This window comes from Leptinotarsa decemlineata, unplaced genomic scaffold (genome assembly GCF_025532065.1).
Source record: "Leptinotarsa decemlineata unplaced genomic scaffold, Ldec_3_MD MMD2_tig00000576_RagTag_RagTag, whole genome shotgun sequence".
Lineage (NCBI taxonomy): Eukaryota > Metazoa > Arthropoda > Insecta > Coleoptera > Chrysomelidae > Leptinotarsa > Leptinotarsa decemlineata.
The window spans coordinates 2,733,403-2,748,278 of NW_027412551.1; the positions used below are offsets into that span (position 1 = coordinate 2,733,403).

At 35.2% G+C, this 14,876-nt stretch overlaps 1 protein-coding gene across 1 annotated transcript in view; it reads left to right on the forward strand.

The window, feature by feature from the left end:
* Positions 1-409: 409 nt before the first annotated feature.
* Positions 410-14,876, forward strand: part of LOC141481958 (uncharacterized) — a 62,592-nt gene continuing 48,125 nt past the window's right edge. The window contains exons 1-2 of the mRNA XM_074174455.1: positions 410-827; positions 887-1,108. Of these exons, the coding sequence (XP_074030556.1) occupies positions 657-827; positions 887-1,108 (393 nt within the window). The 5' untranslated portion in view covers positions 410-656. The remainder of the gene's footprint in view (positions 828-886; positions 1,109-14,876) is intronic.

The window sequence follows — 14,876 nt, forward strand, 5'->3', positions numbered from 1 at the left end:
GAGAAATCTATGTGACTGACGGTGGAATTAGAGATATTGGATGTAGAGAAAAAAATATTGTCCACCGTAGACATGTTATTGCTCTGTATTCTTGTGTAATCGAAAATACATTGATTAAATCCGTAAGAGTTAAATAAATTACGCAGGTAATTTGCATTGCCATCAGTGGAATTCCTATGGAAGTTGAAATTAAAATCACCACAAACGATACAAGAGGTTTGAACATTTTTTTCAAAAAGAGAATCAAGAAATAGTTCCATATTATTCATTCATTCATTCCGTACTATTGGAAGATAGAGGTCTGTAATAGTTATTTATGTATCAAGGGAATTAGGAGGGCCTTAATTACCGATGGCGAAGTTTGCGTCCCGAGGGCCTCTGGCCCGAGGGACAGCAATTACCTGAGGTTATTAAGGCTCATTAATTCCCGTGGTACATAGATAATTTTATTTCTGACCGATTTCAATAAAATTTTGTTCATTTTTGAAACGGAAAAATGTACCAATTCATTACCTTCCCGGTATATTTGAATCAGGTACCGTTGATTATAGTAGAGTTTTCTTGTTGCTAGGTTGTTGCTATGGTACTTGTTTATAAACAGAACTTTGTTATCAAGCTGTGTTTGCGGTGAAAACGTGTTTTCTACCCCAAATATAATGGAGGATATTTTGAAAAAAGCTGAACAAGCAAGAGAATCATTAATTCCATCGAAAAGTGAAGCCGTATACCAAAAAGAATACAAGATATATCTGGACTGGCTGACACGGAAAAATGTTATGCCAAAAGATGTCACTGAAACTGTATTTCTGGCATATTTTCAAGAACTGGTAATGAATTTTCTATGTTTTTCGGTAGATTTGGTAGTAATTGTGTTTATTCGTTTCAGTCAGAAACGTATAGTCCGAATTCTTTATGGACTAAATGGTCAATGCTAAAATCGATGGTGACTATACATGAGAAACGAGATATCACCAAGTTCAATGAACTACAGGCTTTTTTGAAACGGAAGAGTAAGAGTTATAAGCCGAAGAAGTCTGCTGTTTTATCTCCTAAAGATGTTATCAGATTCCTAAAGGACGCTCCTAATGATATTCATTTATTGCATAAGGTAATTTTTTTCTTATTTTCCTTTTTGTGTGTATTTATTTCCTTTTTTTTGTTATAGGTTGTTTTGATTATGGGTTATTTTGGAGGATGCAGAAGTCAGGAACTTTTGAATATGAAGATATCGGATATAGAGGACCGGGATTCCGTTATGGTAGTGAACGTACCGGAAAGTAAAACTGGTGTATCGAAGAAATTTACAGTTGTGGATGAAAAAGAGTTTTCCGCTTTGCCTTTATTAAGACTTTATATGTATTTGCTTCTTAAAGGTATTGAACGATTTTTTTTGAGCTTCCGACAAAATAAATGTACATCTCAGCCAATTGGAAAAAATATGTTTGGGAAAATCCCCAGCAAAATCGCAATGTATTCAGGATTGGCAAACTCATCTTCCTATACGGGACATTGCCTTTGTCGCACTGCTACTGCTCTAGCCAATGCAGGAGCAACTATGACTAACTTAAAAAGACACGGAGGTTGGAAAAGTTCCACGGTGGCGGAGGGGTATTTGGAGGATAGCATCGAATTGAGAAATAAAACAGCGCGTATGTTGTCTACTTTGTCATCAGAAGAGGCAGGTACCTCGACTGTAGTGAACAGAAGCTCCAGCCATACAAAAGAAGAAATTGTTTCCAGTGGCGGAAGTAATTTTCAGGGAACATTTCAAAATTGTACATTTATTATTTGTAATGACGTGAATAAATAAAATATGGTTCAGTTTTCATTTCTATTTATTTTTACTTGTGAAAGGTAGAGGGAATTATAAAATCTATAATGTCCCAAGGGAGTTATGACCCTCTTTATTGATAGCGTAACTATGACGATATAAGCTTATAATATCCCGGTCAGAAATAAAAAACAGTTAACGCAGATTTTGGAGTTGTGAGCGGTTATTTCTCTCAAGTAGGTATGGAGCTCCGCCCCCTAACATACCCTGAAAGTGCTGGATTCCACCCAAAAAGAGCCATCCGAGTGATTGGAGACGGGAACATCACTTGCAATCTTAATAGTCTGGAACATCAAGGAAAGGTTGGAGATTTGCCTCTCTCCTATATATACTTTCACGGAAAGTTTTCAAGTGACTTGGCACATTTGATTCCACTAAACCTTCTGAGAATGCTTTTTCAAATGGATTCAATTTCCAGCGATTCAAATCCAGTGTGAATCACAAATTTCGCAAAGGCACCGCTCTAAAAGCGCCTCAAGGATTTTTCTATAGTGCTTATGTTTTATACATAAAAAATAAGTTTACGTCAGCTAACAATTTCAAAACTTTTGTCAATGTTATGTGAACAGACGTTTCAAAATAAGTTTAATATATGAAAAGGTTCAATATAAAACCTCGTATTTTCATTACTTCGTAATAGTCGTTTGTGAAATTGTTACTACTCATGTATTTTCGACGCATTATTTGCATACCGAAACTTTACATTTTTGTGTACTCTCTCGAATCTAGAGTATCCGAGAAGTTATTTCAGGATTGCATTGACCTGTTTACGATATAGACCAGAAAAATACTGAGGAAATGACTAGATGTGTGAAATCTTCATTGAATGTTTCATTCAAAACAGTACACCATGTGAAATTTCACCCCAACATGTAATAATTAGGTCAATGGGAACGATACTTTGTAATAACAAATGTGTCAATCATACTTTGTTCTACTAATATTTGCATAGTAATTTCGTGTTTATAACGATTCAACTACTATAATTCAACCCAGTGAATATCGAGAGAAAATAATCATGTCGGTTATACGCACGCCATATAAAGGAGGGAATGTTGGAAAAAAAATCAGTCCACTCCGTGTTAATAGATTGTGATTAGTGTGAGCGACTGAGCGGAAAATAAAAACTAATTCCAAGAGGAAGTGTCGAAAGTAGCACGTAGCAGTTGTCGAAAGTTAATGAGTAATAGTTTTTTCATGTTTAATTATTCGAAATTGATCCAACATCAACGGCATATGGAAATACAGTTCTTGTAAAAACACTTTCATCTGAAAAGTTATTATGAATACACTGACCCTTCATTTGGTCAAGATTGTTCACAACATCCACGATATCGATTAAACAATTTTCAAAAAAGATTTCATTTGAAACGCGTTCCGATAAACGGTAGCTTCAACAGACCTACTGAAGAAGCTAGAGTTGAGCAAAACGTATTTTGAATGAAGATAATGAATAGAGATAATGTTTTACATGTTCCAATTGTATTTTTATTACATTGACAATATCGTGGGAAACTGAAGGGAATGCTATCCTCTTTGAAAATATTTGTGTACATGCAGGGTATCAAGTTAGGTTTCCTTCAAAAACAAATAAGATGGTATGGGTATATAGGAAACATTTCAGAGGCTATGTAAAAAATAATGCCAAAAAGCTTATGTACATGAGACTTCCCATATCAGTAGAACTCGGTTGAAAAGTCTGTTCAATACAATAAATTTCCAATAAAGTACTTTTTTCATTATCAAAATATAATTTGACTGAAATATCATTATACATTTTATTTCTTGAATGTCCCGCCCCTTTTATTTTTTGAACGGGTCAACTCAAAAAATTGAAATTTGAGATAATAAAATCAATGCATGAATACTTGATTTTGAAGTGAAATTGACAGATGAAACTTTCAAGATGACGACTGGGCGCCATCTGGAAAAAAAATGAAATAGAAAGGGGAGTCTTGTGAGACATCATTTTGTAGTTCCTGACAAATGCTTAACAACCCTAGAATATAATGTCAATATCTTCAACTACTACAAAATGGCAGAACATTTAATAATTTCCTGAAGACAAACACAACAATATAGGTATTTCTAGAAACATTCCTTTTTATCTGCCATATGGCAATTCCAACAAACAGATAAGGTTTGTTAAGTTATTTTTTGTTCATTACAACGTCAAAAAATGTCAGTACAACAATGAATATCATCGTTCAGTCAGAATATTCTCATTTAGTTTTCGATTTCTCTAGTAGAAAGTTACCACGTCAACAATCTCTAAAATTGTCAATTCTCGCCCATTGAAAGAAAAAATTGAAGCGATTTTTATTCACGATGTGATGTGTAACTTTCACGAGACCAAAAGGATTTTCAATGAAAGTTTTTCGAATCATCCTACCTGTAGAAAATATTTGAGGGAACTTGTATCCAAATTCACAACTACCGGTAGTGTACATAACAAAAAGCCCCCAGTTCATCCGTCCATTCCGGAACATCAGCAAGTGCAAATAATTAGTGCGATGGTAGTAAATTTTGAACAGTCCACTTATTCCGTCGCTAATCTTTGTGAGGTGTCTCCTTCTACTGTGTGGAGACTTTTGAAGAGGAATGGGTATACTCTATATAAAATCAAAATGGTACACCAATTAACTGACGGTGACCCTGATCGAAGAACAGAATTCTGCGAAATCATGACGGAAACCATTGCGTCGATCTCCTACAGAATGGCCAGCCGGCTCGCCAGATTTGACACCTTTGGACTTTTTATGGGGCTATTTCAGTATTGGATATACGGCAAAGAATAATGAATATTTGTAGAGATATTGATGTTACTGTGTTCGAAAATATTCGGCGTGAAATATCGGATAGGCTGTTCATATGTCAAGAAGTTTCGGGCAGCCATTTCGAGCATCTTCCGAACTGGCCTCACGCTTATCACCTCATATTATGTAGTTAAATGTCAATATATTCTGGCAATTATTTAAAGTTCCGCCATTCTGTTGTAATTGAAGATATTGACATTATATTCTAGGGTTGTGAAGCATTTGTCAGGAGCTTCAAAAAGCTTTGTCACAAGACCCCCCATTCTATTTAATTTTTTTCCAGATGGCGCCCAGTCGCCATCTTGAAAGTTTCATCTGTCAATTTTACTTCAAATTTGATTTTCCCAAATTTCAATTTTTTGAGTTGACCCGTTCAAAAAATATAAAGGGGGGGGACACATTAAAGAAATGCACTGTATGTGATGGAATCGACTGATACTTGATCAAAATCCATAAAGCGTTCAACAATCACGTGAAATTTCAACTAAATAGTTCAACAAACACGCAACACGTGTTCCGCTATACTGCTATACAATAGCAGGTATATATTCACTTCGTTAAATAGTATACACACCTGAAGAAGCTATTGTATAGCGAAACATGTTTTGCGTTATTGTAAAACTGTTTAGTGAAAATCTCACAATATAGTGTTTCCTGATTATGAAATGTCATTGTTGAAGATAACTCTGGTTTCATGAATGAATATCTTGCGAAATAATTATACGATGCCAAAAAAAATCAATTTTTGCAACATTTATTACTATCGAAATACCTGTTTTTAGGTTTCAGATGATACAGTTCTTTCAATTATCTGTTATTAATACAATGGATATAACGAAAAATTGAAAGAAACTTTCTGAGAAAATATGTGCATTCTCTTGAAAATTCTTTGTTGTAATTCCATAAGATAGTAGCTGAACTTAACCTAATATTTTTCAATACTATCGATGTCAAGTAAACCTTCAGTATATTTTTCACCATATGAGACCGCTCAATAAACCATTGAGGTATTTTTGTGTGTTTAGTGAGTATTTTCGTTATCACAATGAAGTCCAATGAACGAATATCTTTCCTTTTCAAATTCCCAGTGAGGTCATTCAATTCGCATTCATCATACTGAAATATTTATCAAATATCCGATTTAATGTATCATGTTGTACCAGTGATAATCTATATTTCCAGATATTGTTATTCAAGTAGAATGATTATTCTCAAGAAAGAAAGTTTTATCCAGAAATGAAAAAATAATAACAATAATAATAAAAGTCTTTTATTAATTTTCAATTATATTCATACATGTGACCTAAAAAAAGTAAATGGGCGAGATTCAATATGGCAATCGGCACCGGAAGCGCAGACTGACATGTGTTCTTCCACTTCGAATTGCTGAGAGTTAGAAAATTTGCTGTCAGCAAATATGATATTCTATATCAAAAAATGAAAATCTTCCAGCTAAGTTTTCATTGAACATATGGGTCCGGTTGATAAGCTTTGGCATTATTTTTGCCGAAATTTCTCATGGATTGCGAACGTGGAAAGCAAAATGTGATATACTATTCGTTAAACTTGATTTTGATTGGCCACACTTCTAACTCATTATTCTGTGTGTTGGTTTATGAAATAACTAAAACGGGGACTGAGATAAAATTACCTGACAATCTAGTTTCGAAAAATAATGAATGTTCATCTTTTTTCAGATAATATTTCAGAAATGTCATTGGTACGGATAGAAAGCGTTTTCTTTTTGAAACTAAGTCCGAAATACTGCTGCTGATGAGTTATTTTTCTGAGCGCAGAATCTATCAGTTTACAGGTGAAATAAAATACTACCCTTTGTAATTCAATCTGCAAGAAGCATTTATTACTGAGGATATGATAAAAATTCCTCAACTTGTATTTCTTCTTCATGGAAAATTACCTAGATTCAAAGTAACATCATGTGGACCAGAATACATAGATACATATAAATTGAGTTGAAATTGTGAAAAATATTAAAAAAGATCAACCGAAAATAATTATTTTATTTGAACAGGAAAAAAATCGAAATTACGAAGAAATAACATAAAACCAAACAACAACCAAAATAAAAATCTCTGAAACAAAATTATCATTCAGCTTATAACTTCATTCAGAAGTATTTAATCAACAACTTAATGTACATGAGTATACTGAAACAAATTAAACATTTTTTGCTTATATTTCTGCCAACTGAAAATATTCACGTCTGAATGGCAACATCTGTTACTTTTGTGAAATTTCGTAGGATTGAATTCACCTCAATAAACGCCCCATTCGACGACAAAATAACTAAAACAAGTACAGATGTTACGAGACCATGTTATTTGAATTCGATTATAATCCCACTTCATCGCTGAATCGATAACATCAACAAATATTATTTCATGAGTGATCGTTCATTGTATGTTAATTATAATAAATATACAATACCTCGGAGAGCTCTTATAGATAAATACGTAATTAGTTCAGGATCCTCAAATCTCAGCTCATTGTTGGTGCTTCCCTCCGATCAAATATTCCTTGAAAGTATCGGTGAATGCTGAAATTGATCCAAACGTTATTGAAATGAGAAAGGACCAAGTTCCTTCAATTCATGAATATGATTCAGAATTGAAAATGTAGTGTCTACACATCAATGACTATTAATTAACTGATTTTTCTGTTACGATAGATTTACGATGCATGTAAAATATTGAGTCCTGATACAACTTTTTATATTATTAGGGAAATATTTTTGTAGTACAAGCTAAATGGAAGTAACGGTTTCAAAACTTTTTTCTTTCGTATGAATCAATGGTTATGTGAAAGTAGTTTTTTCAAAAGGATTTTTTTCTAGTTTGTAACTAAAAGAATTCATTTTCAACTTAGTGGTTTTTTTCTTCTTCAGAAGTTTTCATTTTTTTTGTAGAAATATGAAGAAGTATAAAGCCGAAAAGTTTTTCCCTACAGCTATCAGTAGCAATAATCAGCATTTCTCAGTGACGAATGAATTTTTTATTGAACCGTTAGGATCAGTTGAAATATGTTAATGATAAAAAACTGAACTGTTCTGTGATGTCACAACCAAATCAGAGTGATGGTTTTGTGTTCACTATTTTTGTACGCTTCAATGGTGGAATACTGAGCTTGGCTTGGAACTTTTTTCATATGCATTGAAGAAGGTATAATTTTAGGAGAAACCAATTTCCGAAAAAGAAAGGCTTTGGATTTTTATTTCTCCGTCTTCATTCAAAAAATATGGGAATCTTTCAATGAAAAGAAGAAAGCAATTATTTTCAAAAAATCAACTCCATACAAAGATGTGTAAATCATGCAAAGAAGTAACTCACAAACACAAACTGGAATAAAAAATCAATAATAATAATAATAATAATAATAATAATAATTAATAATCATCAGTCCTTGAGAGTGGTGGAAGAGTACACGCATGCTATCGGTATGAAATTCGGGATAGACAAATATGCAATGGTCCAGCAATGTGCAGCTCGTAGATGGAAGCATCTTACACCATCTGGATGACGAAGAGACGTATACTCACCTCGGGGTGGAACAACGCCACTCACAAGAGGTAACAGCAGTGAAAAACTCTCCGCGGCAAGTATCAGCACAAACTTCGATAGATCTGGTCATCGGAACTGTCGGGAAAGAACAAAGTTGCTGCAACAAATGTGCTTGCTATTCCTATCTCACTCTACTCGATTGGAGTAGTGAAGTGGACTCGGGAGAAGCTGTATCAACTCGACGTAAAGACCCGAAAAATGATGCATCCCTATAGGAGTTTGCATCCCAAATCGTCCACGGTTGTACTTCCCCCGACAACAGGGAGGCCGTGAACTAATGAGTTTGGAGTGTCTACATGACAGAATGGTGCTGGATACAGCCTGTCAAGTCGTCAGGAGTTCGGATCCCCTTTTCTGTATGGTCCGTGACCATGAGAGAGCAGGAATTGGAGCATTTCTCTTTAGCGCAGCTGCCCGAGCAGCTGATGAACTCGGTATAGTTTTCGACACTGAACGAGGTGACCACAACTCTGTCACCTGTTCAGCAAAAAGCTCAGATAAAAGCCGCTGAGATCACCTTACTTCTGCGGAAACACAAGGATGAGCCAATGCATGGGGTCTTCTTCAATAACATTGGAGACCTTAGCTCATCAAAGCGCCTGACCTTCGCTTTTCTCAGGTCGAGTGGGCTGAAGTCGAAAACTGAGGGGTTCATCATGGCTTGCCAGGATAGTGTCTTCAACACATCAGTTTACCGCAGTTACGTGATAGGTATAGAGGTTCCTGACACAAGGTGCTGGGCCAACATCGAGGCTCCCGATACCCCAAAGCACTTGCTATCAGCATGTCCAGCATATGCGGTCTCGGCCTATATCCATCGACATAATGCGGCCCTGATAATGCTGTATCAACATCTGCAGCACTCTTACGGTATTGACGAGACACCAGTGTTGCTCTACGCTCCGGGGGATATTGAATCCGTTGTGGGGAACTAGAAGTGCCGAATTCATTGGAACTATTCGTTCCCCACCCCCAGGCTCATGCAAGCTGATAAGCCTGCGAAACGATATTTGTCGTGGAGTTTTCAGCTCCTGGCGAGACGAATGTCGTCAGAAAAGAGAAGGAAAAACGGATAAAATATCGAGATTTTCTCTTCGAATTCCGCAGACTCTATCCAGATCACTCTGTCAAGATGGTTGTTCTGATTATTGGAGTCCTTGATGGAATGATGTCCTTTCTACTCTCGAATCTTAAAATCATAACAGCTTGCCGCACCAAAGCAGAAATCCGCACAGATGCAGAAGGCTGTCATTCTTGGCTCACTTCGCTTGCTCAGGGCACATGATCACTTACCCCACGGTGTGGGGAGTTTTCATTGGTTGGTAATGCTGGCGCACCCTCCCGAATGTATCAGGGTTTCGGGGGATAGGGCCTGACCAGCGCACACTACGGTGAAAAAACAAAAAAAAAATTCTTTATTACTTTCAAATAAATATATACAAAAAAATTCATCAAAAATATTGATAACCATCCTGAATATCGATGAAAATAAAGGGCGAAGTTTATTTTTGTTAAGTGTTGAACATCATCAAAAATATTCTTCCACCTAAACCAAAAACAGAGATGTATTCTAATTAAATTAACATTTTAGTTACTCATTGCGAATGCATTCCTCACTGAAAATTATCTATTCCAGAATTGAATCGTAGACAGGGAAGGAGAAAAAAAATTCAATATTATTTCAACTTGGAATTGTGTCCTTTGGTGTTTTTCCCCATTAACTATTGCTATACTCCCCGCATATGATTCATGATGACTCATATTATAGATACATATCATAGATACACTTACGTACCTATGTATACTCAAAACACGAGCATCGACAGTTCGGAAAGTAGATGAAACTTGAACATTGAACCGTATCAATAGAGTGTATCTTCCATCAAAATATGAATACGTAATGAGTTAGTTAATGAGAAGTTTCATGAATAAAGTATTCATTTATGACAATGCAGAAGATGAGTCTTAAATTGATCTTTGAATTTTTTAACACTATGGCTTTTAAGTTCTGAAGCAATCTAATTTTCTCTAGTTTACGCGAAATTCTTTGTCGTCTTCGTACTCCAAAAAATCAGACGTAGTTGTGAATTCTGAACTTTCTGAATTTTGTTTTTGAATTGTACAGTTAAATTAGGTCCATACAGAGCATCCCCGTAATTTAATAATGACAAAACTAGTGTTTCACAAAGTATCTATTTTATATTCATTAGAAAAATATGTCGGTTGCCGTAAATCAACTTGATGTTAGAGTATGCACGCTTTATCAACATTTTGATATGCTTTTTGAACCTCAAGCCAGAATCTATTACCACGCCAAGATTTTTTGTTTCATTAACTAACGTTATCTGCTCATTATTTATATTAATATTAATATCCGCAGGTAAGGTTTGTCTATGATATTTACCTCCAAACAACATGACTTTAGATTTTGTTTCATTAAGAAGTAAGCAGTGATCTGTGGCATAACTGATAAAATTCTTCAAATCCTCATTCACAACCGCACATGCATTTTCTAGTTCATGAGACTTGAAACTATAGTATGGCTGAGTATCATCATCATAGAGATGCACATTGCAGTTTTGGATTTTAGTAAGAATATGGAAAGAGTATATGGAGAACAATAATGGACCAAGTATGGATCCTTGTGGAACCCCAGATATCAGAGACATAAAATCTGATCAGAAACCATTCATACATACCTGCTGTTTTCGATTTTTGCTCTCGAGAGAGCAACATTCATATAAACATTGAATAACACGAAAGAATAATACTTTCAAAACGAATACTTGCATTTCACTAGTTCGGACTTCCATTGTCTAAAATAAAATTGAAATGATCACCCGTCGATGATTGTGGATACTAACAGTCGAAACGTCGGGAAATAACTTGTTTCGAAATCCTTCATTATTTATTTTTCAACTTGCTTATTTTCATCATTTTCATTCCATTCTGTCATTTATTTCAAATCATGATTATGTTATTCGGTTCATTGTGTACTCACCTCATGTTTCATTGTTTGATATAATTGATATTTCAGCTTTCTTATTTTATTCGTTCATGATCCAAGTACTCTTCTTGACGTACCAACTGAAACTGAAGATGACTGCCGCAGTTGCAGTTGGAACTTTGTGAGATTGTAACCAAAAGAAAAAATGTTAAAGCCGGAAACCAACCAAAAGATTGACGTCAGCCGTGAAAACCTACATTCCTATAAAAAGTAGAACCATATTAGACAATGGAATTGGTCGCGGTGGTAGTGCGCCCGACTCACGATCGGAAGGCCGTGGGTTCGATTCCCGTCTCGACCAGATATTTTTCTCGAGATGATTTATCTGGTTGAAGCTGGGATAATTCTGCAACCGTGTTAGGAATCACACGTTAAAAGGTAAGACCTTGTTAGTCCTCAGCTCGCACAAGTATCTCAACTTCTGAGAGTTGTCGTTGGTATGGGGGCGACAGCTGATTAACGGAAAAACAGATTTTTTTTGTAATGGAAGTCCGAATTATGAAACATTGTCAAGCACTTTCAAACAAAATACTTTTATATGATCTCATAAACTACACCTCACAATTTTAACTCCACAAACTTTATTTGAAAAATATATCACATGTTCCGCTAACACGGTAGCTTTATCAACAGTGATATCACTGTTATTAGCAATTTATACACTTTCCAATTTTTCTTCAAGAGTGTCAGCCAAGTGTGATACATTTCTGTGGAGTTGTTTGAAATACACTTTATTATTTGTATTTTAGAGTAAAGTTCACTGACAGTCATTCTCGTCTTGTTCCATTCAACTGTAGATTCTGTTATTAAACGATTCTTATCTTTAGATTTGAATGAAACAAAGTTTGTGAGAGATATCATCAAATGTCTTCATTTGTTTGAAAGAACTGTTGACGACATCATATGTGTAAATATATCGTTCAAATATCTGCCACGACTTCTCTGGATGGAGCGTATCCGAAACGTTCAATTTTCATTAATCTGGCTCATTTTTTTTGGTACCTTGGGAACTGTCTGACTTGTCCATTCAGTCCAAGTCTTCAGAAAACACTGCAGCCTCTTGGGCTCATTGCGTTTATTCTCCCATCTTCTCAAGACACCCATTCCATCAGTCTCGTTCCCTGTACTAGTTTGTACAGCTTCCGAGTTGGATGTTCGTCATATTCTCCTGGACGTAATTTCGTACATCCATTTATTGCCTGCCTCCTATGATTCAGTGCCTCACATTCGCATAAGATGTGTAGAGCTGATTCTATCCCTTCGTTGCATAATCTGCAGCTGAGGTCTCCGTTGTACAGCCCCATTGTATTCAGGTGTCCTCTAAGCGGACAGTGACCGGTTAGTAACCCTGTAATTATTCTGAGCCGATCCCTACTATATTGAAGTATTTCTTCGGTTCTTTTCTCGGACGATTCCCTAATAAAAGTTCTACTGTGTTTGTTGCCAGGTACTTTTGTCCAGAACTTTAGGTGCTTCTTATTGGTCCATGTCCTAATCTGGTTCCTTACCAATGATTTTGGTACCCCCAGAGCTGGTTCAGGACCTATACCGTGTCACCGATAAAGTCCGCATCAAATGGGAAACTTTTTTATTTATCGTTTTATGTGAAATTTGATTTTGGCAGTAGATTTTGCTTAAAAAATGATGTCAAATGGCGTCTACAAAATAGGTCACGTGATTTCCTTAACCTGTCAAAATTGACATTTAAAAAAAGAAACATCGAAAAATGACATTATTCTTCAAAATATCCAAAAATATTAAGGGATAAAAACATTTTCTTTTGTAATTTTATACCCACACACCAAGTTTCGAACCCATAATAAGTATTTTAGATTTTCACTATTTTTCCGCATTCCTGCTTTTTCTACTTATCAAAATTTAAGCACACCTGTACTAAATCATTTATTTTAACTAAACTCGTCACCGAATTTCTTTTTTTGTAATATAATAATATTTTAAGAGCCTCTTTGATGTTAAAAACAAATTTTGAAAAATAAAAGTTGTCAAACTTGATGCAAAGTTCATCTAGTTTCAACGGGGCTTTCAAAACTATACAGTACTTGAGTTTTTCAATGAGCAAATGGCCTCACAATAAGAATTAGAACAAAACGGAACATTAGGAAACATCATTTCGTGATTCTTGAAGCCCATTCAATAAAAGAAAAACACCCATAGTATTTACATTTACCTACTCCGCTAACAACACTAATTTAAAAAAACTGGGTAGGCTGTGAAAAAATATGAAACTACATAATGTGTTTGAGAAAACGTCACTGTCACTGAATAAATTAATGCCCGTTAGTTCAATGTAATGTATGAAAATTAAAATAATATGTTTTCTTTACAAGAAAAAATTGAAATTGTGCTAATTTGTGGTGAAAACACATTGCATCGACAAGTGGCTGATATTTTTAACGCAAGACATCCTGGTAGACATGTACAGCAATCCACTGTAAGTAGGATTTTAAAAAAATTTAAACTGACTGGTTCAATAATGCATGATGCAATAATGATGAGGTTCAGTTGGCTGTCTGCCTGGATGTTATCGAACAGGGAAAATCAAGTATTACCAATATTGTAGATAGAACTGGCGTTAAAAGAGAAAGCGTAAGAGCAATTTTACATAAAAATAAATTCAAACCCTACAAACCCAAATTTATAAATACCTTAAAGGAAAGAGATTTCGATGTTCGACTAGATTTCTCTTTCTGGTACCAAGGAGAAGTAGAATTAAACAGAAAATTTCCTTACAAAATCCTATGGACCGACGAAGCTACCTTCACATCGAACGGCGTAGTCAGTTCCCAGAATTGTAGGTGGTGGGCTCAGGAAAATCCTCATTTTGTGATAGAATGTCGGGACCAATATTCATTTAAAACAAATGTGTGGTGCCGTGTTTTAAATAATCAGGTAATGGGACCATTCTTTTTTAGACACAATTTAACTTCTCAGGATTATTTGCAATTTCTAAATACTGAGATCAGTGATATAGTGGACAATATGCCGGTTGAAATAAGACACAGTCTGTGGTATCAATGTGACGGGGCTCCTATTCATAGTTCAAGACAGGTCAAAGAGAAACTATTAGAAATGTTTAGGGGCGAAATATGGAGCAAATATGGCCGCCTAGGTCGCCAGATTTAACCCCACTAGATTGTTTCTTGTGGGGTTACTTAAAACAAATCGATTATAAACAAAGACCTTTTCGTGACGTGAATCACCTAGAAACTGTTATTAGAAACTCTATTTTAAACATAAACCCTGTGAGTATCAGCAACCCAATAAAAGATGTATCAAGAAGGACAATTATCTGCATAGAACGCGATGGAAGACATACAGAAATGTAGTGTATTTAATGTCGTGAGTCTTTTTTTCGTGTTTTTTTGCTATTAGGTATAGGTACATGTTTATTTTCAGTTCCTTTTAATTAAGATTAAATTCCACTGTATTTTTTGTTAAAAAAACAATAAACACTCTAAGATATTGTTTCCTAATGTTCCGTTCTGTTCTAATTCATATTGTGAGGCCATTTGCTCATTAAAAAACTCAAGTACTGTATAGTTTGGAAAGCCCCGTTGAAACTAAATGAACTTTGCATCAAGTTTGACAACTTTTATTTTTCAAAATTTGTTTTTAACATCAAA